General features: G+C 45.3%; 1 protein-coding gene across 1 annotated transcript in view; it reads right to left on the bottom strand.

Annotated features, from left to right (window-relative positions):
• alk (ALK receptor tyrosine kinase) overlaps positions 1 to 27,177 on the bottom strand; it is a 288,715-nt gene that overhangs the window by 24,724 nt on the left and 236,814 nt on the right. Inside the window, exons 14-16 of the mRNA XM_033025471.1 lie at positions 11,563 to 11,627; positions 9,855 to 9,984; positions 6,720 to 6,817 (exon numbers count right to left, since the gene is read on the bottom strand). Coding sequence (XP_032881362.1) covers positions 6,720 to 6,817; positions 9,855 to 9,984; positions 11,563 to 11,627 — 293 coding nt within the window. The remainder of the gene's footprint in view (positions 1 to 6,719; positions 6,818 to 9,854; positions 9,985 to 11,562; positions 11,628 to 27,177) is intronic.

The following is a 27,177-nucleotide window of genomic DNA, read 5'->3' as shown; positions in this document are numbered from 1 at the left end:
CTGGGTCCCTGGCGCTGTAAGGCAGCACCTCTACCGCTGAGCCACTTTGCCGCCTTAAACAGTCGAAGCTCATAAGGGCAATGTATTGACCTAGCTAGGAAATTAACAGTGGCATAATCATTCATCATAGTTATAATTAATTTGTGCATGGAAAACCAGATCCTAATTTAGTAGTGCTGCAAACAGTGATGTTATTAAAGAGCAGATAAAATCATGACATCATGTTCTGCGCTGACACTGTGGCCCAAGGAAAAACCAATGGATCGCGAAAATTAATTTTGGTGCAAGAAAACGTATTAATCCAAATGGTATTGGTATTAGTATTGGTTTATCATTGTCATGTGTACCAAGATACAATGAAAAGCTTTTGTTTGTGTGCTATCCGGTTAAATCAAATCACGCTACACATGTATAATCTAGCCATACGCAAGTACAAAAATAGAAAAATGCAGAAAATGGTATAAAATCATAGCATTATTGGGGCAGAAAAAAATGTGCATGGTGCGCAGGGAGGTAGGTTGGAAGATTTGGACAAGACGGATAAAGAAGAATAATCAGAATGATAAGCTGGGAGTGGAGAGAAAAAGAAGCTAGATGCGGTTGGGGATGGAGAGAGAGTGAGGGGGAAGGGGATTGTAGGCAGGAAGGTTCTCGGTACATCCATCATTGAAAGGTCGTTAGTAGGCACAGAAACAATTCAAATAGGCAACAAAATGTTGGTTAATATCATTAATATCAAAGAATTGCTGCACAATGGGACAGAAATTAGAATGCTACACTATTTGATTACAGCACGTATGGAAATGTGGTGAGCAGATCACATCATAGGGAGGACATATTAGCCTTGGAGTAAATCCACAGATTGCTACTCTTAATCCCGAAGAGAAGAGACTAATTAAACAATCAGGGCGGTACCGTGGCACAACGACAGAGTTGCTGCTTTACAGCACCAGAGACCCCGGTTCGATCCTGACTATGGGTGCTGCTTGTACATTCTCCCTGTGACCACGTGGGTTTTGTCCAGGTGCGTGTTTCCTTCCACATTCCAAAGGCGTGCAGGTTTGTAGGTTAATTGGTTTCTGTAAATTGTCCCTAGTGTGTAGGATTGAACTAAAGTAAGAGTGATCATTTGACAGCATGGATTCAGTGGGCCGAAGGGCCAGTCTCCACGCTGTGTCTCTAAACTAAAACTGAACTGAACTCTGAAAGAGATGAATGAAGCAAGTGCACAGTACTGTTAAACACTGGCCAGGGTTTGACAGAGTCTGTGACTTGCCAGTGACTTGAGCAATTCTTTCAAACATTCTTCATGCCTCTTCCTGATCCTGACCAGATCAGCTTGGACACGATCATTGATGTCCTGGGCATTCGCAGGCGTCAAGCAGTGTAAATAGATGATGTGGGCAGAACAGAACAGGACCTGCTGACAAGACTTTGAGAAAACCATCGAGTGATAATTAAGGTTTGTGTTCTGCTTTTCCATCTCCCAAAGCTGTCAACGTTTTCCGTTGCCTTTTAATAATAGTAACATTCTGAATTACTGAAACATTTAAGATTGAGATAAACATGATTTTTGATTGAACAAAAACTCATGGGCCTGTCCCACGTAGGTGATTTTTCAATGGATTGCCAGCGACTATCAAGTCACCGGCAGTCGCCTGAAAAACCGGTAACTGGAATGGCGACTGTCAGAGTGGAACACACACACATCGCTTCCTTCACCAGCCCGTTATGCAGGCAGGGGACAGGGCAAGCAGGGTGAGCGCTGTCTAAAAAAAATCACACGTTGCAAAGCCAAGGTGAAACAGACACACACCGCAATGAACAGGAAGGTTGGCGCTGTAAAATGATGGCTAAAGCACAGTGTACGGTAAGTCCTTTAAAAGAGGGTGGAGAGGGGGAGAAGGGGGGAGAAGGAGTGGAGACAACTTTTAAGAAGTCAGAGATACACGGCTGTGAAGCTCAGCAGACATTTAACATTAACGGTCGGTTATCCTTGGTTTTGAAAACTTCTGCTTATCTTTTTTTCCCCCAATGAGCCAATGAAATTCACCGGTCAGCACCGGCTACAACCTACGAGAACCTCCGAAAACCTTCGACCTCCTGGCAACCCACTAGGAATCCTGGCGACCCACCTACGGCACGAGAATTCTCGCTACTCTCCATGGCGGCTTCATTCTAGTCGCCGCTAATTTTTCAACATAATGAGGCCGCGACTAGTTCCCAGAATGCGGGAACTCCTCACCAGCAAGAAGGCGACTCCCCGGCAACCACCCGCGAACATGTGGCGACTGCATAAAAAGTCACATTCGTGGGACAGGCCCATAAAGGCATAATTTTAGATTGTTTATTCACACTGATATCTTTCCAGCATCATTCTGGAGGTTTTGTGATATGTTGTTGATCAGAGCTGGTGACAGTTCAACAGTAGCTGTTAGCTGCTGACAATTTTTAAATTAGAAAATTGGACCTCTGCTTTTTATTAAAGAGATACAGTGCAGAAACAGGCCCTTCAGCCTACCAAGTCCGTGCCAACCAGCAATTCCCGCACGCTAAAACAATCTTACATACACTAAGGATAATTTACAATTTTACCGAGTCAATTAGCCGACAAACCCATACGTCCTTGGAGTGTAGAGGAAACCGGAGTTCCCGGAGAAAGTGAGAGGTCGATTAGGCTGAGACTCTATTCCCTGGAGCGCAGGAAGATGAGGGGTGATCTTATAGCGGTGTATAAATTCATGAGAGGAATAGATCGGGTAGATGCACAGTCTCTTGCCCAGAATAGGTAAATCGATGACCAGAGGACATAGGTTCAAGGTGAAGGGGAAAAGATTTAATGGGAATCTGAGGGTTAACTTTTCTATACCACAGTAAAAAGTGGAGTTCCACCACAGATGTCTTTTTTTCTAAATCGACATCTGCAGTTCATTATTTCTTCTTTTCGCCATCCATTCATAGAGTCATAGAGTGATACAGTGTGGAAACAGGCCCATTGGCCCAACCTGCCCACACCAGCCAACAATGTCACAGCTACACTAGTCCCATTTGCCTGCGCTTGGTCCATATCCCTCCAAACCTTTCTTATCCATGGACCTGTCTGTTTCTTAAACGATGGGATAGTCCCAACCTCAACTACCTCCTCTGGCAGCTTGTTCCATACACCCACCACCTCTCATGATTTTATGCACCTCTATAAGATCACCCCTCATCCTCCTGCGCTCCAAGGAATAGGGACCCAGCCTACTCAACCTCTCCCCATAGCTCACACCCTCTAGTCCTGGCAACATCCTCGTTAATCTTTTCTGAACCCTTTCAAGCTAGACAAAATCTTTCCTATAACTTGGTGCCCGGAACTGAACACAATATTCTAAATGTGGTCTCACCAGCGTCTTATACAACTGCAACATGACCTCCATTGATTAAGGAGGAGAGTATTGTTTCATTAATTTTATCTATTGCATGGTTTAAGTGAAGTATATCAGCATTATTTCTGGTAAAGCAGCGTACCAGTCAAAGATTATAAAGATTTCCTGTTATTAAGATTGTGAAGTACAAGACATTGGCGAGGCCACATTTAGAGTATTGTATTCAGTCCTGTTCATAGAAACATAAAAAATAGGTGCAGGAGGAGGCCATTCGGCCCTTCGAGCCAGCCTAACAACATCTTTCCTATAATAGACACAAAATATTGGAGTAACACAGGCAGCATCTCTGGAGAGAAGGAACATGGATAGAAATTGGTTGGCAGACTGGAAGCAAAGAGTAGGAGTGAACGGGTCCATTCATTGCGATCATGGCTGATCGTCCCCTATCAATAATCCGTGCCTGTCTTCTCCCCATATCCCTTGACTCCACTAGCCCCCTAGAGCTCTATCTAACTCTCTCTTAAATCCATCCAATGACTTGGCCTCCACTGCCCTCTGTAGCATGGAATTCCATAAATTCACAACTCTATGGGTGAAAAAGTTTTTTCTCACCTCAGTCTTAAATGACCTCCCCTTCTAAGACTGTGGCCCCTGGTTCTGGACTCGCCCAACATTGGGACAATTTTTCCTGCATCTAGCTTGTCCAGTCCTTTTATAAATTTATGTGTTTCTATAAAATCCCCCTCATCCTTCTAAACGCCAGTGAATACAAGCCTAGTCTTTTCAATCTTTCCTCATATGACAGTCCCGCCATCTCAGGGAACAATCTCGTGAACCTACGCTGCACTGCCTCAATCACAAGGATGTCCTTCCTCAAATTAGGAGACCAAAACTGTACACAATACTCTAGATGTGGTCTCACCAGAGCCCTATACAACTGCAGAAGAACCTCCTTACTCCTATACTGAAATCCTCTTGTTATGAAGGCCAACATTCCATTAGCATTCTTCACTGCCTGCTGTATCTGTAAGCCTAATTCCCTCTTCCAAATCATTAATATATATAGTAAACAGTTGCGGCTCTAACACCGAGCCTTGCGGCACTCCACTCGCCACTGCCTGCCATTCTGAAAAGGACCCGTTCACTCCTACTCTTTGCTTCCAGTCTGCCAACCAATTTTCTATCCATGTTCCTTCTCTCCAGAGATGCTGCCTGTGTTACTCCAGTATTTTGTGTCTATTATAGGAAAGATGTTGTTAAGCTGGAAAGGGTGCAGAGAAGGCCAGGACGAGAGGGCCTGGCCTATAGTGAGAGTTTGAGCAGGCTAGGACTTTATTTCTTGGAGCGCAGGAGGATGAGGGGCGATCTTGTAGAGATGAATAAGGTCATGAGAGGAATAGAAGTTTCAAGTTTCAAGTTTACATTCAAGTCTACATTTATTGTCACATGCACCAATTGGTACAGTGAAATTTGGGTTACCATATGGCCATACGAATAAAAAAGAACACAACACACGATAGAATTTAACACAAACATCCCCACACAGCGGAATCAACGTTTCCCACTGTGAGGGAAGGCAACAAAGTTCAGTCATCCTCCTCTTTGTTGTTCAGCTACGGCAGCCTGATGTTTCAGGCCCTCTCGCTGGGATGATCGGAACTCCGACGTCGGAACGGAAGAGCATTCTCAGCGGCTTGGAGTTCTGAATTGGCCACTTCTTACCGCACCCGAAGTCCACAGGCTAAGCTGGGCGGAGATTCAACGCTGGTGGCCCTCGGCAAAGAGATCACCAGGACTCCGTGATGTTGAAGTCAGCGCCACCCGTGGCTGGAAGCTCCGCAAACCACAGCTCCACGATGATAAAGCAGCAGGCCAAACACTCCAGAGCTTCAAACGGCGATCCCCAGTAAGGCATCGCCCGCTCCACGATGGCAAATCAGTGCTGCGCCACTGCTGAAGCTCTGGTCGGTCTCCGGCAGGAAAGGCCGCACCAATCCAGATGGTAGGCCCCGAGGGGGGGAGCGAAGACGCGACTTGGAGAATGGTCGCATCCTTGCCAGGAAGTGACTGAGAAACGGTTTCCCCCTTACCCTCCCCACCTCCCCCACATAAAAGGACTAAGAAACCCCCAAAACATACGTTTTAAACAGACTAAAAATAACAAAAAGATGAAAAAACAGACAGACTGTAGGCAGAGGCTGCCATCATACGGCACCCCTGGTAGATAGGGTAAATACACAGAATCTTATACCCATAGTAAGAGAATGGAGAACCAGAGGACGTAGGTTTAAGGTTAGGGGAGAAAGATTTAATAGGAACCTGAGGGGTAGCTTTTTTTACACAATGGGTGGTAGGTTTATAGAATGAGCTGCCAGAAGAGATAGTTGAGGCAGGTACTGTCACAACATTTAAGAAACATTTATTTATTTATTTATTTAATTTAAAAAAAAGTTTTTAATTAGAAGTACGGTAAGTTACAATAATACACAACACATATGTCTTAATACATTTTTTTGTACCGCTTCATTTTTTAAGCTTTAAGAAAAAGATAGAAGTAAAGAAAGTAAGGAAAGTGCGCAAGAGTCGTGAAGGTGCAAGAGAGTGTTGAGAAAAGAAAGCCCCTTAGAAAAGAAGTTAGAGAAGGAAGTAAAGAAAGAAAGAAAGTAGACCCTAGAAAAGAAGGAAAAAGAGAGGAGAAACAATCGCTCTATTATAACATTAAACTCCGCAGAAAGGGAACTCCCAACCAAGTCTGTTTTTGTTGTTGTTTTTGTTGCCAGATCCTGGTACCATTTATTTATTTATTTTTAAAATTACTATTGCACCTCATGCTTGTAATAGTTCCAAAAACGTACACCACGTCTTTTGGAATTGGTCTGCTTTACCTGCTAAGAGGAATCTCATCTCTTCCAAATGTAGTGTTTCAAACATATCTGATATCCACATTTTTATTGTTGGTGTGGGCGCGTTTTTCCAGAATTTAGGTATGCTTTTTTCCCATTATTAGCCCATAATTGAGTAAATTCTTCTGAAACACGTTTAGTTCAGGGTTACCTTCCGATATTCCAAAAATAATCCATTCTGGTTTTGGTACCAGTTTTATTAAAATTAAAATAAATTAAAATTAAAATTAAAATTTAAGAAACATTTAGACAGGTACATGGGTATGACAGGTTGAGAGAGATATGGGCCAAAGCGGGTGGGTGGGACTAATGTAAATGGGGCATGTTGGTCCGCGTGGGCAAGATGGGCCGAGGGGCTTGTTTCACGCTGTATGACTCTATGACACCAAGAACATGCACAATTTGTTATCGTTGAGAGTTACTGCTTGCCTACCTTGTGCTCACTTACCGATGGATGAAGTGGTTCTCCTCCAAGTACTGGCAGCCCCGGGCAATGTCACAAGCCACATTCAGTAAATCGATCATGCTGAGAGTTGATAGTTGCCCCTGTGATATCATCAGATATTAATAAATATTTATCTCTAAGAATAGTAACTTCTATGTTACGGCCTTTTCCAAGTGGAGCACATTAAAAAGAAAATCAGTTAGTTTAGAGATACAGCGCGGAAATTGGCCCTTCGGCCCACCGTGCCTGAGCTGACCAGCGATCCCCGCACACTAACACTGTCCTACACACACAAGATAATTTTACAAAGCTAATTAACCTACAAACCTGTACATCTTTGGAGTGTGGGAGGAAACAGGAACTCTCAGAGAAAATCCACACAGGTCATGGGGAGAACATGCAAACTCCGTACAGACAGCACCCGTGGACAGGAAGGAACTCGGGTCTCTGATGCTGTAAGGCAGCAACTCTATCGCTACGCTACCGTGCCACCTAGTGTTGTGACTGGTTAATTATTTCCCCATGCTGTACACACAAAAACAGCTTTGACAATTGATTCTTTCACAGCTTCATACCTTGAAATTTGTGGTGTTCAAATATTTGGCAACTTCAGACGTTATGGGTTTATATCCAGTTCCTACCCCCACAAAATCAGTAAATGCAATATAGGGTGACATGTTGGTGCAGCTGGTAGAGCTGCTGTCTCACTGCACTGGAGACCCAGGTTCGATCCTGACTTTGGGTTCTGTTTGTGTGGAGTTTACACATTCTTGCTGTGGCCGCCTGGCTAACCACCAGGTGCTCCGGTGTCCTCACACATTCCAATGACATGCGGGTTTGTATGTTAATTGGCCTCTGTAAATTGCCCCGAGTGCAGAGGGAGTGGTTGAAAAAGTGGGATAACATAGAACTTGCGTGAATGGGTGATCGATGGTCGGCGTGGATTCGGTGAGCGAAGGGTTTCTTTCCACATTGTATCTCTAAATTAAAACATTAAAACTTTTAGGTGATGAGGGTTAATCATCCATATTCCATCCCACTCCAGCCTTGGCTACATAAAAATATAGAAACTAGGTGCAGGAGGAGGCTATTCGGCTCTTCGAGCCAGCACCGCCATTCATTGTGATCATGGCTGATCGTTCCAGCTACGGTCCATTGTGTAAGAAGATGGTGGGAGCTTATCACTGATAGCATTTAGGTAACTTTGTTTGGTTTAGAGACAGCATGGATCTGTCCACTGAGGACAGATTTGACCCACCAAGTCTAAGATGTTATCTTTGTTCTATGTTATCCCACTTTCTCCTTCACTACCTACACACTAGGGCCATTTTATCGAGGTCAATTAACCTACAAACCCGCACGTGTTTGGGATGTGGAGAAGAGTAAACGGACAAAAAGCAACGCGGTCACAGTGAGAACAAGTAACTTCTGCACAAAACCCGAGGTCAGGACAGGATGGAACCTGGGTTCTCTGGCACTGTGAGGCAACAGGTCTATCAGCTGCGCCACTGTACCTTGCTGTTCCTTGCTGGTTTCAGGTCTAATATCTCTGGCCCTCTCTGATAGACCAGTAATATTCACAGGTGGTAGACACAAAAAGCTGGAGTAACAGCAGGTCAGACAGCATCACTGGAGAAAAGGAATAGGTGACGTTTCGGGTCGAGACGCTTCTTCAGACCGAAGAAAGGTCTGAAGAAGGGTCTTGAATCGAAACGTCACCTGTTCCTTTTCTCCAGAGATGCTGCCTGACCCGCTGAGTATCTCCAGCTTTTTATGTCCATCTTTGGTTTAAACCAGCATCTGCAGTTCCTTCCTACTACACATATTCATCAGTTTTGCCGAGAAAAGATATGAATGCAGAAATGAAGTAAAAACAATGGTAGCTAGATAAAGCAGAGTTGATTAGTTTTTCGTTTTAGAGATACATTGCTGATACATTGTACAGAACTTATAGCTACCAGATAGCAGGTGAGTTAAGTGAAGTAACAAAGTTAATGTAAGCCATATGAACAACCATTTGCAAGCTTTGTAAAGTACCCTTTGCAGTCAATTACAGAGTGGATAGCTTAAAACCAAACTGCAATTAGATATTTTCCCTTGCCTCTGGCTGATAACAATGGCCTAAACCTAATCCTAAATGAACCATTGCTTTCTCTGCCAGTCAGCACTCTGATATGATGTGATACATATTCCATTCTTCCACTCTTTCATCCAGTTTCAATGACTGCTGCAGAAACTGACAGCCAAAACATTGGATCTCAAATGTCAGTGCCGACAGAAGTTTATTGCCCAGTCTTTATAAAATGAGATCTAACAAACTTTATTTCCTTTGCTCTTTTATGCACTGATGCTTTTTCCTCCATCAGTGAGCTCATCCTCAGTCAGAACCACAGCAATTTAGAAAACAATAACATCTGACATTTTGCCGAGCACCAAATTAAATGCTGACATTTAATCAGCGTCACTTGGAAATGCATCGGTAGAAAGTGATCCTAACTAGGTATCCTCTATGCATCTATGAACAAACAATTCAAAGATGGCCATTAGATGTGGAGCAAACATGGAGTGCTTAAGATCTATTTCAAGGAGGGGTGGGAATCACTAAAACCATTGAGAATCCTGGAATCTGGAATCATCTAAAATGGACAAATGAATCCTACAATAAGTCTACTTAGAATATAATAATATTAATATTGGACATATTTTAAAGCAGTGCCTGTGATTCACACGACACACAAATCAAATGAGAAATAGTGGTTAGCGTGCTTTAGTTTAGTTTAGTTTAGAGATACAGGCCCTTCAGCCCACCGAGTCCATGCCATCCTGCGATCCCTATAAACTAGCACTATCCTACACACTAAGGACAATTTGCAATTTTTTTACCAAAGCCAATTAACGTACAAACCTGTACGTCTTTGAAGTGTGGGAGGAAGCCGGAGCACCCAGAGAAAACCCACGTGGTCACAAGGAGAACGTACAAACTCCGTGCAGACAGCACTTGTGGTCAAGATTGAATCTGGGTATCCGGCGCTGAAAGGCAGCAACTTTACCGCTGCACCACCTGCTCTGTATGTGTTGTTTTTTTATGAAAAATCATCTTCGGACAGATGCTTCCATTAAAATAAGTTGACATCTTACCGGTTTCGGTCGGTACTCTCGGAGGAAGGATTTCACGTCTCCCCCAGACATCAACTCCAGCAGGATGAAGCGAGGGAGAGCCTGCAGGCTCACTCCAATACATCGCACAATGTTCTGATGGCAGAATTTACTGCAAGAGATGAAGGACATCTTCAGCATCTCCATGTAGAAAACAATAACGTCTGACATTTCACCAAGCACCAAATTAAATGCTGACATTTAATCAGTGTCAGCTGTAAATGCGTCGGCATAATGCAAACATAAAACATAAAGAGGTATTCTCCGTGCATCTATGAACAAACAATTCAAAGATTGTCATTCACATGTGAGGCAAACACTGAATGCTTAAGATCTTTTTCAATCCTCATGCAAAATGTTGGCAAAACTTGCGTCTTCATCCAAACGTCCCTAAAAATCCACAGTACTAGGTGCAACAGAAGGACACAAAGTACTGGAGTAAATCAGTGGATCGGGCAGCATTTGGGTCGAGACCCTTCTTCAGACTCAAGTAGTCTGAAGAAGGGTCTCGACTTGAAATGTCATCTATGCGCGGTCTCCAGAGATGCTGCCTAACCTGTTGTGTTACTCCAGCACTGTGTGTCCTTTTGTGTATCAATGCAGGCTAATACACAAAAAGACACATAGTGCTGTAATGGGGAGTTAAAATGTTTGGCAACAGGGAGATTGCGTAGGCCAAGGCGCACTGAGCGCAAGTGTTCAGCGAAACGATTGCCAAGTTTACGCTCGGCCTCGCCGATATATAGGTGCCCACATCGGGTACACCAGATACTATAGATGAAGCGGGTGGATGTGCAAGTAAACCTCTTGCTGGGCCATGTTGGATTTGTCTACTTCATCGATTACCCTGCCAGCATCTGAAAGAAAGTGCTAGCTATTGTTTTCTTTCGGGAAAGGGAGTGGATTGTTGAGAGAATGAATGATAAAGAGTAAATAAGGGAAGACAAATAAAGTAGGTACACAAAATTGCTGGGGAAACTCAGCGGGTGCAGCAGCATCTATGGAGCGAAGGAAATAGGCGACGTTTCGGGCCAAAACCCTTCTTCAGACTGATGGGGGGTGGGAAGAAGGAAGGAAAAGGGGAGGAGGAGGAGGAGCCCGAGGGCGGGCGGATGGGAGGGTGGGAGGAGACAGCTAGAGGGTTAAGGAAGGGGAGGAGACAGCAAGGGCTAGCAAAATTGGGAGAATTCAATGTTAATGCCATCCGGACGCAAGGTCCCCAGACGGAATATGAGGTGCTGCTCCTCCAATTTCCGCTGTTGCTCACTCTGGCAATGGAGGAGACCCAGGACAGAGAGGTCGGATTGGGAATGGGAGGGGGAGTTGAAGTGCTGGGCCACCGGGAGTTCAGGTAGGTTATTGCGGACTGAGCGGAGGTGTTCGGCGAAACGATCGCCCAACCTACGCTTAGTCTCCCCGATGTAAATCAGCTGACATCTAGAGCAGCGGATGCAGTAGATGAGGTTGGAGGAGATACAGGTAAACCTTTGTCGCACCTGGAACGACTGCTTGGGTCCTTGAATGGAGTCGAGGGGGGAGGTGAAGGGACAGGTGTTGCATTTCTTGCGGTTGCAACGGAAAGTGCCCGGGGAGGGGGTGGTGCGGGAGGGAAGGGAAGAATAAAGTTGTAATTTCAGACAATGTCTAGCAAGAAACCTTATTGTTTACTTTTGCTATTTACTTAGCATACCTGATTATCAGGGCTTCCATCAGGAAATCCAGCTCATCCTGTTCAGAGCAAACTTCAGGCAATGTCTAAGGAGAACAGACAAACATACAGTAGCATTTGTCAATGTATTACAACATGTATTCCCCAGAAGATCCATCAATGAGATCACCTGTGGGGCTGTCAAGTTAGTGCCCAAAAGGAAGTGCACTCCTGTCTGTCCACGTGCAATGTGGAATCATTTGTTCTTTGTGCATGTATTTTACTCCAGTGTCAAAAGCTGTTCAAATTACACCCTCAAGAATATCGGCGTATCGCCACTCAACGGTATCCCAAACGTCTGGGAAATTTTTAAACAACGCCAATTCGTTATAAGTGAAATAGTTGACAGTGTAGACATACAATTTGCATGGTTCATATTGTGGCAGCCACCAAAACTGAGCGGATTTATTTGCTGATACGATCTTTGAAACGGATAATTAAAATACTTGCTGCTTGTTCTCTGTTGGTGTTGAGGATGGTTTGTGTGATTATTCTGTGTTGACTATCACTCTTATGGGCCTGTCCTACTTAGACGACTTTTTAGGCGAGTGCAGGAGACTCTGCGCTCGCCACATGGTCGCCACATGGTCGCTGATGGTCTCTGGTGAGTCTCCTTCATGGTCGCGAGGAGTTCCCGCATTCTGGGAACTAGTCGCGGCCTCAGTATGGTCGCTGCAAATTTTTCAACACGTTGAAAATCTTTCTGCGACCAAAAATTGGTCGCCATGGAGAAAATCGATAATCCTGTAGTCGTAGGTGCAGTTGTAGTGGGGTCGCCATGTAGTTATGGGTAGTCGAGGTAGTCGTAGGTAGTTTTAGTTAATCGCCTTTGCTGACCGAGCATTTTCATTGGCTCATTGGGGGGAAAAAAATGTAAGCAGGAGTTTTCAGAACCAAGGATAACCGACCGGTAATGTTAAATGTCCGCCGAACTTCACTCTGTGTATCTCTGGCTTATTAAAAGTTGTCTCCACTCCTTCTCCCACCTTCTCACCCCCCCTCTTTTAAAGGACTTACCATTCTTAATTACAGCGCCAACCTTCCTGTTCATCGTGGTGTGTGTCTGTATCACCTTGGCTTTGCACCGTGTGAATTTCAGACAGCGCTCCCCCCGTTTGCCCTGGCCCCCTTCTTTGCGATGTGTGTTCCACTCTGACTGTCGCCGTTCCAGTTCCCGGTTATTCAGCCGACTGCCGGCAACATGGCAGTTGCCGGCAATCTGCTGAAAAATCGCCTAAGTGGGACAGGCCCATCAGTAGCTTGGATGAACATGTGCTGCCAATTTATGTGCATTGGTAAGGTGGTGACAGGGTGATGTTCCTTCTTTGCACATATTTTTCTCACATTTAATTAATCCAGCATATTATGTGAGGTCATTGCTGTAGCACTAGATTTTCCTGACCTTGCCTATTATCACCTTTCTTTCATATCAGATTCCTGTACCGGCAGCATTTGCGTCCCAGGGTTGTTATCCTCCTCTCTGTCTTCAACTTCACCCTCACCTACCCCGCCCCGCCTGGATCCATCTGTCATTTTTTTGGGTCTTCCTCCATTCTAGTCTGAAGAAGGGTCCCGATCCGAAACGTCACCTATCCATGTTCTCTGGAGATGTTGCCTGATCTGTTGAGTTACTCGAGCACTTAAGGCCATTTTACCATCTGTCTTCCACTTGCCTCCCTTTCCCAATTGCACCTCTCTCCCTCCCCTCCCTAGTTCCCTCTGCCTGCCATCAGCAACTCTTGCTCCATCCACTAATCACCTACTGACCCCTGTCATGCCCCATCCCTTCCTCTTTATAATGGCTATCTTCCTTCTCCTCTCTGCCCTGATGCAGGGATTCAACTCAAAACATCGGCAATTCCTTCCCCTCCTACAGATGGTGTTGCTACAGATTTCAGCATCTGAGGTCTCTTCTGTTTAGTTTAGTTATGTTTAGTTCGGCACGGACTTGTAGGGCCTTGATGGCCTGTTTCCGTGCTGTAATTGTTATATGGTTATATGGTAATATGGTTATGTATCCACTGTCCTTTCCTCTACCCATGATTATTATCTATAATAATGATATTGGTTGAGACATCAGGCAGAATCTCCCCCCACTCTTCTTTCAGTAGTTCCATGGGACATTCTACTTACGATCAAAAGCTTAGTTTAGAGATACAGCATGGAAACAGGCCATTCAGCCCACCAAATCCACACTAACCATCGATCACTTGTTCACTCTAATTCTATGTTATCCCCCTACACACTGGGGGGTAATTTACAGAAGCCAATTAATCTACAGATCTGCGCGTCTTTGGGATGTAGGAGGTGGGAGGAAACCAGAGCACCCGGAGGAAACCCACATGGTCACAGCGAGAATGTCCAAACTCCATGGGTCTCAGGTGCTGTAAGGCAGCAACTCTACCGCTGCACCACTGTGTTGCCTTTGGTTTTAGTGCAATGAGTTGGCAGACAGCTTAGATGATCAGTATAAATCTCTGAACTTCCATTTGAAACACGGCCAACATTGAGTGAGGTGCTAACACTAATGGGCCTGTCCCACTTAGGCGATTTGTCAGGCGACTGTCAAGTTGCCGGCAGTCGCCTGAAAATCCGACGACTGTCAGAGTGGAACACACACACATACTCAAACACATCGCTTCCTTCACCAGACCGTTATGCAGGCGGGGAACAGGGCAAGCAAGCTGTCTGAGTGAAATTCACACGGTGCAAAGCCAATGCGATGAACAGGAAGGTTGGCGCTGCAATTGAGACGGTGAAAGCACAGTGTACGCTAAGGGTCTCGTAAGTCCTTTAAAAGAGGGGGGAGAGGGGGTAGAAGGGGGGAAGGGAGGGAGGTGAAGGAGTGGAGCCAACTTTTAAGACACATGATACAAGATACATTTATTTGGCACATGTACCAATTGATACAGTGAAATATGTTGTCACCATATAGCCATACGAATAATAAAAAGCACAGAACACGATAGACTTTAACACAGACATCCCCACACAGCGGAATCAAAATTTCCCACCCTGAGGGAAGGCTCTAAAATTCAGTCATCCTCCTCCGTTGTTCACCCGTGGACGGGATGCTCCCGAACCCCTTGCAGTCGCCGCCACGTGTGGCCCAATGTTCAAGCCCTCACGCCGGGATGATGGAACTCCGACGTCGGAACGGGAGAACCACCTCAACAGCTTGGACATCCGAATCGGCCACTTCCTACCAGAGACCGCAGCTCCCGAAGTCCATAGGCCATGCTGGTCGGAGATTCAACGCTGGCGGCCCTCGGCAAAGGGTCCCAGGACTTCTCGATGTTGGTCAGCGCCGCCCGCACTGGGAGTTCTCCAAACCCCAGCTCCGAGATGTTGAAACAGCAGGCCCAGCACTCCGGAGCTTCAAATGGCGATCCAGGTAGGCATCGCCCGCTCCGCGGTAAATCCAGGGCTGCGCTGCCGCCGCTGAAGCTTTGGTCCGGTCCCCGGCAGGAAAGGCCGCGCCAATCCAGTTGATAGGCCGCGAGGGTGGGGGGGGGGGGGGGGTAAGGACGCGACTCTGAGAATAGTCACATCCTCGCCAGGAAGTGTCTGAGAAACAGTTTCCCCTTACCCTACCCCCCATCCCCACATAGAAAAACAAAAGAATCTTCCAAATCACACTTTTAAAACAGACTACAAATAAAAAAAAGATTGAAAAACAGACAGACTGTAGGCAGAGGCTGCCATCAATGTGGCGCCCCTAGAAACCAGAGATACACGGATGTGAAGCTCGGCGGACATTTAACCGGTCGGTTATTCTTGGTTCTGAAAACTACTGCTTACGTTTTTTTTTCCCAATGAGCCAATGAAATTCACCGGTCAGCACCGGCTACAACCTATGAGAACCTACGACAACCTACGACCTCCTGCCGACCCACTACCACTGCACCTACAGCACGTGAATTCGCGCTACTCTCCATGGCGGCTTCATTCTGGTCGCCGCTAATTTTTCAACATGTTGAAAAATTTGCGGCGCCCATAATGAGGCCGCAACTCGTTTCCAGAATGCGGGAACTCCTCACGACCATGAAGGTGACTACCCGGCAACCACTCGTGAACATGTGGCGACAATGTGGCGACTGCATAGATTCCTGCAGTCACCTAAAAAGTCGCCTAAGTGGGACAGGCCCATAAATCGCAGTTTAAAAATGATCAGAAAAAATTGAGTCAGTAAATACTAAATAGAAAACGGAATAAAAGTAAATGCTCAATTTATCCCCCTCTCTAGAAGCTTCTCCAGAGAAATAATGGAAGAGAAAATGATGATATACAAGGATGTTGCCAGGACCTGAGGATATGAGAAAGAGGTTGGACAGGCTAGGACTTTATTACTTGGCGTGCAGGAGGATGAGGTGTGATCTTATAGAGCTGCGTAAAATCATGAGGGGAATAGATTGGGTAAATCCACAGAATCTTTTACCTAGAGTTGGGGAATAAAGAATCAGAGGACATGTTTAAGATGAGAGGGGAAAGGTTTCCTGAGGGGCAACTTTTTCCAGACAGAGTGGTGGGTATATGGAATGAGCTGCCAGAAGAGGTTTTGAGGTAGGTGCTATAACTTCATTTAAAAGACATTTGGAAAGGTAGCGTGGATAGAAAAGATTTAGAAGGATATGGGCCTAAAGTGGGACTAGCGTAGATGAGGCATCTTGGTTAAGGTGGACAGGTTGGGTCAAAGGGCCTGTTACCGTGCTTTAGGTTTTAGACATTAGAGATAAAAGCGGAAACAGGCTCTTTGTCCCACCGAGTCCATGCCAACCCGCGATCACTGTACACCAGCACTATCCGACACACTAGGCTCAACTTACATTTGTTTTTTACCAAAGCCACTTAACCTACAAACCTTTAAGCCTTTGGAGTGTGGGATGAAACCAGAGCACCCGGAGTAAACCCACCCAGTCATAGAGGGAATGTACAAACTCTGTTGAATGTACAGACAGCACCCGTGGTCTGGATTGAACCCGGGACCGTTGGAGACAGCGGAGGAGGGTCAGGGCGGTGAGTACTTAAATCGGGCACGGGGCTTGTTTTCACAGAGGCCCGGGACCGTTGGAGACAGCGGAGGAGGGTCAGGGCGGTGAGTACTTAAATCGGGCACGGGGCTTGTTTTCACAGAGGCCCGGGACCGTTGGAGACAGCGGAGGAGGGTCAGGGCGGTGAGTACTTAAATCGGGCACGGGGCTTGTTTTCACAGAGGCCCGGGACCGTTGGAGACAGTGGAGGAGGGTCAGGGCGGTGAGTACTTAAATCGGGCACGGGGCTTGTTTTCACAGAGGCCCGGGACCGTTGGAGACAGCGGAGGAGGGTCAGGGCGGTGAGTACTTAAATCGGGCACGGGGCTTGTTTTCACAGAGGCCCGGGACCGTTGGAGACAGCGGAGGAGGGTCAGGGCGGTGAGTACTTAAATCGGGCACGGGGCTTGTTTTCACAGAGGCCCGGGACCGTTGGAGACAGCGGAGGAGGGTCAGGGCGGTGAGTACTTAAATCGGGCACGGGGCTTGTTTTCACAGAGGCCCGGGACCGTTGGAGACAGCGGAGGAGGGTCAGGGCGGTGAGTACTTAAATCGGGCACGGGGCTTGTTTTCACAGAGGCCCGGGACCGTTGGAGACAGCGGAGGAGGGTCAGGGCGGTGAGTACTTAAATCGGGCACGGGGCTTGTTTTCACAGAGGCCCGGGACCGTTGGAGACAGCGGAGGAGGGTCAGGGCTTTTACCAAATCCCGTAACGTTCCACACTCCATAGGGAGGGTTTCTGGGGAAGCCGCTGATTGGTGGAAGCAGACTAGAGGAAGCAGCTGATTGGGTGCAACCTCAGGTTAGCATTTATGCTTTATGGTTAAAGGTTCAGTGCTTTAGTAAAGGTAAAGTGGGCTAAGGGTACAGTGGGCTAAGGGTACAGTGGGCTAAAGGTACAGTGCTTTTTGTTTATATAATAAAGGTACAGTTTAAAGGGCAAGAGGGAGCAGTTGTTGTGAGTCAGATACCTGCTGATTTCTCCCAGCAGTTTCTATTGTATTGTACTGGTATCGGATCCAGGGTAAGGTGAGAGAATGACAGTCAGAGCAGTGTACTGTTCTGGATGTCAGATGTGGGAGGTCATGGTGTCGGATGGCCCTCCAGACGTCCACATCTGCACCAGGTGCAGAGAGATGGGGCTCCTAAGGGACCGTATTAGGTTCCTGGAGCAGCAGCTCGATGACCTCTGTCTTGTCAGGGAGAGTGACGAGGTCATAGAGGGGAGTTATAGGGAGGTGGTCACTCCAAAACCACAGGAGAGAGACATATGGGTCACGCTAAGGAAGGGCAAGGGGCAGAGGCAGGAACGAGGGAGTACTCCAATGTCGGTACACCTTGCAAATAAGTACTCCTGTTTGAGTACGGATGAGGATGACAGCCTGCCCGGGAGTAGCAACAGCGGACGGGCCTCCAGCACAGAGACCGGCCCTGTTGCTCCGAAAGGTAGGGAAAAAAAGAAGAGGGCAATAGTAATTGGGGACTCTATTGTTAGGGGGTCGGATAGGCGTTTCTGTGGACGCAGTCGGGAGACCAGGATGGTGGTCTGCCTCCCTGGTGCCAAGTCTCGGACGTGTCTCAACGCATCCAAGATATCCTGAAATCAGAGGGAGAGGAGCCTGAGGTCGTGGTACATATTGGTACAAATGACATAGGTAAAAAAAGTGAAGAGGTCTTGAAGGGAGGATTTAGGGTGTTGGGAGGAGAGTTAAGGAAAAGGACCAAAAAGGTAGCAATCTCAGGATTACTGCCTGTACCACGCGACAGTGAGAGTAAGAATGGAGCGAGGTGGAGGATAAATGCGTGGCTGAAAGACTGGTGCAGAGGGCAGGGATTCAAGTTTCTGGATCATTGGGACTTCTTTTGGGGAAGGTGGGACCTGTACAGAGAGGATGGGTTGCACTTGAACCCGAGGGGGACCAACATCCTGGCGGGGAAATTTGCAAAGGTCACTGGGGAGACTTTAAACTAGAATGGTTGGGGCGAGGGACTCAAATAGAGAAAGCTAGTAGACCGAATGGGAGGCAGGAAGCAGAAAAGGGAAGCACTCGGACACAAGAGGAGAAAGAAAAAAAAGGAAATAAACAGAGAAGAAGAGACGGGGGGTTTCTTAAATGTGCATATTTTAATGCTAGGAGCATTGTAAGAAAGGTGGATGGGCTTAGAGTCTGGATAGACACATGGAAGTATGATGTTGTGGCGATCAGTGAAACATGGTTGCAGGAGGGCTGTGATTGGAAACTAAATATTCCAGGATTTCGTTGCTTCAGGTGTGATAGAATTGGAGGGGCAAGAGGTGGTGGTGTTGCATTGCTAGTCAGGGAAGATATTACAGCAGTGCTTTGGAAGGGTAGATTGGAGGGCTCATCTAGGGAGGCTAGGGAAGCGGAAAATCAAAATGTGACAGGAGGATCCAGAATGTGTGAAGATAAAGCTCTAGATGTAAAAGGGGCAAAAACGGAAAGGAAGGGTAGTAAAAATCATCTGAAAGTGCTTTATCTAAATGCACGGAGTATTCGAAATAAGATAAATGAATTAACGGTGCAATTAAGTATATATGGTTATGATATCGTGGCCATTACGGAGACATGGCTGCAAGGGGATCAGGACTGGGAGTTAAATATAGAGGGGTACTCGACAATTAGAAAAGATAGACAGGAAAGAAAGGGAGGAGGGGTGGCCCTTTTAATAAGGGAGGGAATAACGGCAATAGAGAGGAAGGATATTGCGTTGAAGGATCAGGATAGTGAAACAGCTTGGGTACAGATAGAGAATAACAAGGGGAAAAAAACACTAGTGGGTGTAATTTATAGACCTCCAAATAGCTGTGACGCTGTTAGTCAGAACATAAATCTGCAAATAGTTGACGCATGTAAAAAGGGAACTGCTGTAATCATGGGGGACTTCAATTTTCATATTAATTGGGCAAACCAAACTGGGCAGGGTAGACTAGAGGAAGAGTTTATAGAATGTATTAGAGACGGGTTCCTAGAACAGTATGTCACAGAACCGACAAGGGGGGAGGCAATCTTGGATCTGGTCCTGTGTAATGAAGCAGGATTGATTAAAAATGTCATAGTTAGGGCCTCGTTGGGAACAAGTGACCACAATATGGTCGAATTCCATATTCAAATAGAAGGGGAGCAGGTTGAAACTCAGGCTAGGGTGCTTAGTCTAAATAAGGGGGATTATGAAGGTATGAGGACTGAGCTGATCAAAGTTGACTGGGATAGCAGACTCAAGAATAAGACGGTACATGAGCAGTGGTGTACGTTTAAGGATCTACTGTATAACCTTCAAGAAAAATTTATTCCTATGAAGAAAAAAAGGGGTAAGGGTAAGAACAGTCAGCCATGGCTCAGTAAAACTATAAAGGATAGTATTCGGCTGAAGGCAAGGGCATATAAGGTAGCCAGAGATAGTGGGAGGGTAGAGGATTGGGAAGCATTTAAAGGTCAGCAAAGAATAACTAAGAGATTAATTAAGACGGGGAAAATAGACTATGAAAGGAATTTAGCGAACAACATAAAAACTAATAGTAAGAGTTTTTATAGCTATATAAAAAGAAAAAGGGTGGATAAGGTGAACGTTGGTCCATTGGAGGGTGAGACTGGAGAGTTGTTGGTGGGGAACATGGAAATGGCAAAGGCATTAAACGAGTATTTTGTATCAGTCTTCACCATAGAAGACACAAAAAATATTCCAACGCTGGATAAACAGGGGGCGGTAGGAATGGAGGAGCTAAATACTATTAAGATCACCAAGGAGTTGGTATTAGGGAGATTAATGAGACTGAAGGAGGATAAATCCCCTGGGCCTGATGGATTACATCCAAGGGTCTTGAGGGAGATAGCGGTGGGGATTGTGGATGCATTGGTGATAATTTTCCAAAACTCCCTGGAGGCAGGAACGGTCCCAGTGGATTGGAAAATGGCCAATGTAACACCTATATTTAAAAAAGGAAGTAGACAGAAGGCGGGTAACTATAGACCGGTTAGTCTAACATCGGTGGTGGGTAAAATGTTAGAGACAATTATTAAAGAAACACTAACGGGGCACTTGGATAAACATGACTTCATCGGACAGAACCAGCATGGTTTTGTGAAGGGGAAATCCTGTTTAACGAATCTGCTCGAATTCTTTGAGGAAGTAACAACCCGGGTGGATAAAGGGGAACCGGTGGATGTGGTATACTTGGACTTCCAAAAGGCTTTTGACAAGGTGCCACATAAGAGACTATTGCTAAAAATAAAAAATTATGGGATTGGGGGTAATATATTAGCATGGGTAGAGGATTGGCTGACAAATAGGAAGCAGAGAGTGGGGATAAATGGTTCATACTCGGGATGGCAACCGGTAACTAGCGGGGTTCCGCAAGGGTCGGTGCTGGGACCCCAGTTGTTCACAATTTATATAAATGATTTGGAGGAGGGAACCAAGTGTAATATATCAAAATTTGCGGACGATACAAAAATGGGAGGAAAAGTTGGGGATGAGGAGATAGGAAGAGTCTGCAAATGGATATAGATAAGCTAGGTGAGTGGGCAACAACTTGGCAGATGAAATTTAATACTAATAAATGTGAAGTCATTCACTTTGGGAAAAAAAATGATAGGGCAAGTTATTTTCTAAATGAGGAGGAGCTGCGTTGTAATGCAACGCAAAGGGATCTAGGGGTATTAGTACATGAATCACTAAAAGTCAGTATGCAGGTGCAGCAAGCAATCAGGAAGGCCAATGGAGTTTTGGCCTTTATTGCTAGGGGGATTGAGTATAAAAACACGGAGGTCTTGCTGCAGCTGTACACAGTATTAGTGAGACCACATTTGGAATACTGTGTACAGTTCTGGGGTCCATACTTAAGGAAGGATGTACTAGCCCTGGAGGCAGTGCAGCGAAGGTTTACAAGATTAATTCCTGCAATGAGGGGATTGACATATGAGGAAAGGTTAAGTAAGCTGGAGCTCTACTCTTTGGAGTTTAGGAGAATGAGAGGCGATCTCATTGAAACATATAAGATCGTGAGGGGCCTTGATCGGGTGGATGCACCGAGGATGTTCCCAATGATCGGGGAAACTAGAACTAGGGGACATAGTTGCAGAATAAGGGGGGGCTCTTTTAAAACTGAGATGAGGAAGAACTTCTTCACCAAGAGGGTGGTTAATTTATGGAATTCACTGCCCCAGGGAGCAGTGGAAGCAGAAACGTTAAATATATTTAAGTCTAAAATAGATGGTTTTTTAGCTGCCGAGGGGATAAGGGGCTACGGGGAGAGGGCAGGGATATGGACCTAGGTATGGTTAGTATAGTAAGACCTGAGTGATCTCCTGGACAAGTGTCGATCGCCTGGATTGGGGTCGGAGAGGAATTTCCCGGATTTTTTTTCCCGAATTGGACCTGGGTTTTTATCCGGTTTTTTGCCTCCCCCAGGAGATCACGCGGTTCTTGGGGTGGAGAGGGGTGATAGCGGTATAAAGGGGAGGGTAATGTCTTGTGTTCTGTGTCTTGTGTCTACTGTTTGTGGGTAAGTGTGTCTGTTTAGTGTTCAGCCATGAGCGAATGGCGGTGCGGGCTCGACGGACCTGGTGGTCTACTCTCGCACCTACTTTCTATGTTTCTATGTTTCTATGTCTCTGGTGCTATAAGGCAGCAACAGTTACAGTCACAGTTTAAGGATAAGGGGGAAATCTTTTAGGACCGAGATGAGAAAAACATTTTTCACACAGAGAGTGGCGAATCTCTGGAATTCTCTGCCACAGAAGGTAGTTGAGGCCAGTTCATTGGCTATATTTAAGAGGGAGTTAGATGTGGCCCTTGTAGCTAAAGGTATCAGGGGGTATGGAGAGAAGGCAGATACAGGATACTGAGTTGGATGATCATATTGAATGGCGGTGCAGGCTCGAAGGGCCGAATGGCCTACTCCTGCACCTATTTTCTATGTTTTTATGTTTCTAACTCTACCGCTGCACCACTGTGCCGTGCTATGCTGTATGACTCTGACTGTTAGTGTGGCTAGTTGCATACATGTGGGAATGCATTTGAAAGTTCATGAGTTCTCGGCAATGTACCACGCTGAGTTTGGAAGAGTTAGGAAGCTGGCTTAGTTGACGAAATCAGTCCTCACAATTTGCATCTCGAAGTACGCTATCAGCACTCGAGGCAATCTGTTTCCCTTACATTATTACAGAACAGATTGCAGACATTAGATTATGAAAAAAAAATCTCATGCTGTTATGGTTTACAGCCACTGCTGTTTTCGATATTTTAACCAATATTAGTCATTTTTGAAATTCTTTATTGCTAGGAAACAACGTAGTGCATTCCTAAAACAATTCATTTTCCACCAAAACAAATGAGTTTTGGATAATAACCACAATGTGATTTCTGAAAGGTAATATCAGTCCAACCATTATCAAAATGAGCAGCCCAGAGTCAACACTGTTTACAATTGCCTCAGTAAATTCCACCATTAAACTTACACTCAAATTTAATGGGAAGAACTTTTATAACCATGAAATAAAACAAACGAGCTTATTAAAAACAAAACAGTTTTGTTTCACATCAGCAATGTAAATGAAAGCACTATTAATCTGAAACTCTATTTTATTTTAATCAGCAATTTATATTAGGAATACCTTCCTAAAAGCTTTCGAGCAATGGCTCTTGCTTTTGTAAATCCAATCTATACGTTCTAAACACCATTCTGATTTTGATTAATTGAATTCACCCCACTTTTCAACATTCTCCTTTGGAATATATAAGCCTTAAATCTCTAAACTCACGGAGAGGTAGATATCAATATGCTGAAGTAAAGCAGGATTCCTGGATACCAACATCGACCAGGCTTCCTTGTTAAAAAATGATCTTAATGGGGCCACTATGCAAGTGTTACACACTGAACCTGGACAATAACATTTTAGAAAGATGCTGTTTTATAAAATGGCATCAAAGATCCCAACAACCTGTTCCTTGTGGCTAAAGGGATCAAGGGGTGTGGAGAGAAGGCAGGTACGGGATACTGAGTTGGATGATCAGCCATGATCATATTGAATGGCGGTGCAGGCTCGAAGGGCCGAATGGCCTACTCCTGCACCTATTTTCTATGTTTCTATGTTAACATTTATTGGCTCAGGACTGTACGACACGAATAATGTGAATGAGTGCATTTGTTTAAATACAGTTTGATTGCCCATTGGGATGGTGGGATATGGGAACAGGGGGCAACGAGATACTGTTAGGATAAACATTTCAAATAATCAAATACCACAGGGAATATATATAGCTTTAATGTAAGAGGGGGAAATTTTAAAGGAGATAGCCGGGCAAGTTATTTTACTCAGAGGGTGATCTGTATATGGAGAGTGCTGCCAGCGGTGGTGGTTGAGGCAGATACGATAGTGGCATTAAAGAGGGTGTTGGATAGGTGCATAGATATGGAGGGTATGTAGGGAAATGGATTACATGCAGGCATATGAGACAGTTTGACGGCACTGGGCTTGTACTCGGTGGTTTAGAAGGTAGAGAGAGAACCTCATTGAAACCTACCAAATAGTGAAAGGCTTGGATAGAAACGATATGGAGAGGATGTTTCCACTAGTGGGTGAAACTAGGACCAGAGGCCATAGCCTCAGAATAATAGGATGTACCTTTAGAAAAGAGATGAGGAGTAATTTCTTCTAAGAGGGTGGTGAATCTGTGGAATTCATTGCCACAGATGGCTGTGGAGGCCAATGGATATTTTTAAGGCAGAGATTGATAGGTTCTTGATTAGTAAGGGTGTCAGGCGTTAAGGCCGCAGAATGGGGAGGGAAAGACTGATCAGCCATGATTGAATGGTGGCGTAGCCTTGATGGGCCGAATGGCCTAATTCTGCTCCTAAAACCTATGAACTTATATGAGACTTGGTCTTGGCAAGAAGGGCCTGTTCCTGTGCTGTACTGTTCTATGTTCTATGTTCAAGAAGAACGAGGCGTAACAGACAAAGAAGCATATTGACCTTTTGAATTATTGCCAGTGCAGTTTCTGGCAGACCATGAACGTAACAGGCAGGAATGATTCCTTTCCTCTATTTGCCTACTTCGGACTTGGGTAGTTTGTATCTACCTACCTTTAGACTTTAGAGAAACAGGCCCTTTGGCCCGCTGAGTCCGTGACGACCAGCAATCACCGCCTACACTAGCACTATACTGCACACTTGGGACAAACCTGTACATCTTTGGAGTGTGGGAAGAAACTGGAGCATCCAGAGAAAACCCATGTGGTCACAGGGAAAACGTACAAACTCCATACAGACAGCACCCATAGTCAGGATCGAACGTGGGTCTCTGGCGCTGTAAGGCAGCAACTCTACCACTGCACCACTGTACCGTCTATACCTGTTGGACTTGTTTTCTTGTTGAATGGGGCAATGAAAGAAGCTCTTTTATTCAGTTCTAGCAGAATTGAGAACATACACTGCTTGCACTGAAATCTGCCATAACCTAGCCTTGTCTAAAATTCCACCCTAAAGATCGTCAGCCAGGTGTGACTGAGATGGACTAGACTTTATCAAGTACAGCTCACACCAACCCTTCCTCTGTCTGCAATGTATACACAACTGGAATTAGAATGATCGCAGATTATAGTTCATCACACAGACCAGACTTCCCATCATCAATTCCATCTACACTTCGTGCGACCTCGGAAAAGCAGCCAATAGATTCAAAGACTTGCCCCACCTCAGACCTTCCTTCTTCTCCCTGCTCCTATCCAGCATGGTATAGAAGCTTGAAAGCAAGCATCACCAGACTTAGGAACAGCTTTTCCCCCTCCATTTTCAAGCTTCTAAATGGTCTTTACATAAGTTAGATTATTGTCCAATTTACCTCTATCTCATTGTGGACATTGGGGCATCAATGGAACTGATGTTCTGCAACGCTATATTCTGTATATATCTTCCCTTTTGCTTTATTGTACGAGTGTCTCTTGATTGTATTTATGTGTAGTATATCTGATCTGTTTGGAGAGCATGCCAAACAAAGCTTTTCACTGTACCTTGGTACATATGACAATAATACATTTAAACTTAAGCCTAGACCAAGCTATCAGACTTGCGGTAGCCTATCTAATACCTCTGACATTAGATGCATATGAATGAACAAAATAAAATAATTGGACAATCCTTTCCTCTTTCTGTCAAGTATTTCCTTTAACAAAATTACTTTATATGTAATTGAATCTTGCTCAAAAGCATCTACTGATCGAAACAAAAATAGAAAACTTTGGATGTCAAAAAGGCTAATAATATGTTGACCTCATCAGTTTGATGCAGCTTAAAAATTCAAGTACATAATTCATTTAGTATCTTGGAAGTGGATTAGTGATGGGAGACTGAAAGTTCTGCTGCAAATTCATATATGTGGATGTTCACTACAACTGTTCCAAATATGATTTTCAGGTGAGAAATTATTAGTTTCAAGAAGTGCTAACTTTCCTAACACCAAAAAACAAAGTTGACCTTGAACATCTGTGCCACCTATATCACTCCCTCTGGCTTTACATTTCACGCCTCTCCTTATCTGACACTCTTTTGTCTCATTTTAATCTCTAGGCTTTGTCACTTACTCCATTCACCTGCTAATCAAAAGCCCCCTTAACCAAAGATCTTATAGCAGAGCAAGATGGCCTACTCCTACGCAAAACACGTAGTACGGTCATGGGCAGATTCATGGGTGATTATAGGACCCGTTTTAGAAACCAGCCTCCGCCATCTTGTTCCGCCATCTTGTTCCGGCATCTTGCTTCGCCATCTTGCTTCCGACCAAAGATCGGATCTTTGCTTCTGCCTCCGCTCCCGTATCTTCGCTTTGGTCTTTGACTTGGGCAGGGAGCAGCGGGGAGGCCTGGGGCCTAGGCGGGGAGAGGGGTGCGCGGCCCGGGCAGCGGGGAGAGAGGAGGGGAGTAGTGCAAGTGGGGTAGTGGTGGCGCAGGAGGGTTGGGTAGGGCCGGGGGAGGGAGAGAGTAAAGATCTTATAGCGGAGCTCCGCTATAAGATCTTTGGGAGAGAGGGGTGGGGTAGGGGCCGGGGTGCAGAGAGCATGGGGCGAGATGTGGGGTTGGGGGATGGTGGGTTAAGGGACGGTACACAAAATTGCTGGAGGAACTCAGCGGGTGCAGCAGCATCTATGGAGCGAAGGAAATAGGCGACGTTTCGGGCCGAAACCCTTCTTCAGACCTACAGCATAGGAGGGGGGGGGGGGAGACATTGTAGTGTGGGGGGAGGCGAGGGAGTGCTGGGGGGGGGGTGGGGAGAGAGTTGAGGGGTGGGATAGGGCCTAGTGTGTGTGAAGTTGCGGGGAGGTTTACAATGTTTATTATTTAATGTCCCTTGTCTAGTCTGAAATAAAGTTCATCATTGGATATAAAAATCAGAAGAAATATAATTGTGTGTGTTATATGATTATATACATTTATATCGCATTCATGTATGTGTGTTTATAAACATTTTATTCTTTAACAAGAATTAACAGAAGTATGAACTAACAGAATTATGAATCTAACCCTATATCACGCACAAAAACTGTTCCC

This window comes from Amblyraja radiata, chromosome 8 (assembly GCF_010909765.2).
Source record: "Amblyraja radiata isolate CabotCenter1 chromosome 8, sAmbRad1.1.pri, whole genome shotgun sequence".
Classification (NCBI taxonomy): domain Eukaryota; kingdom Metazoa; phylum Chordata; class Chondrichthyes; order Rajiformes; family Rajidae; genus Amblyraja; species Amblyraja radiata.
Note: the sequence above shows the minus strand (reverse complement) of the source record. Positions and strands in the feature narration are given on the sequence as shown.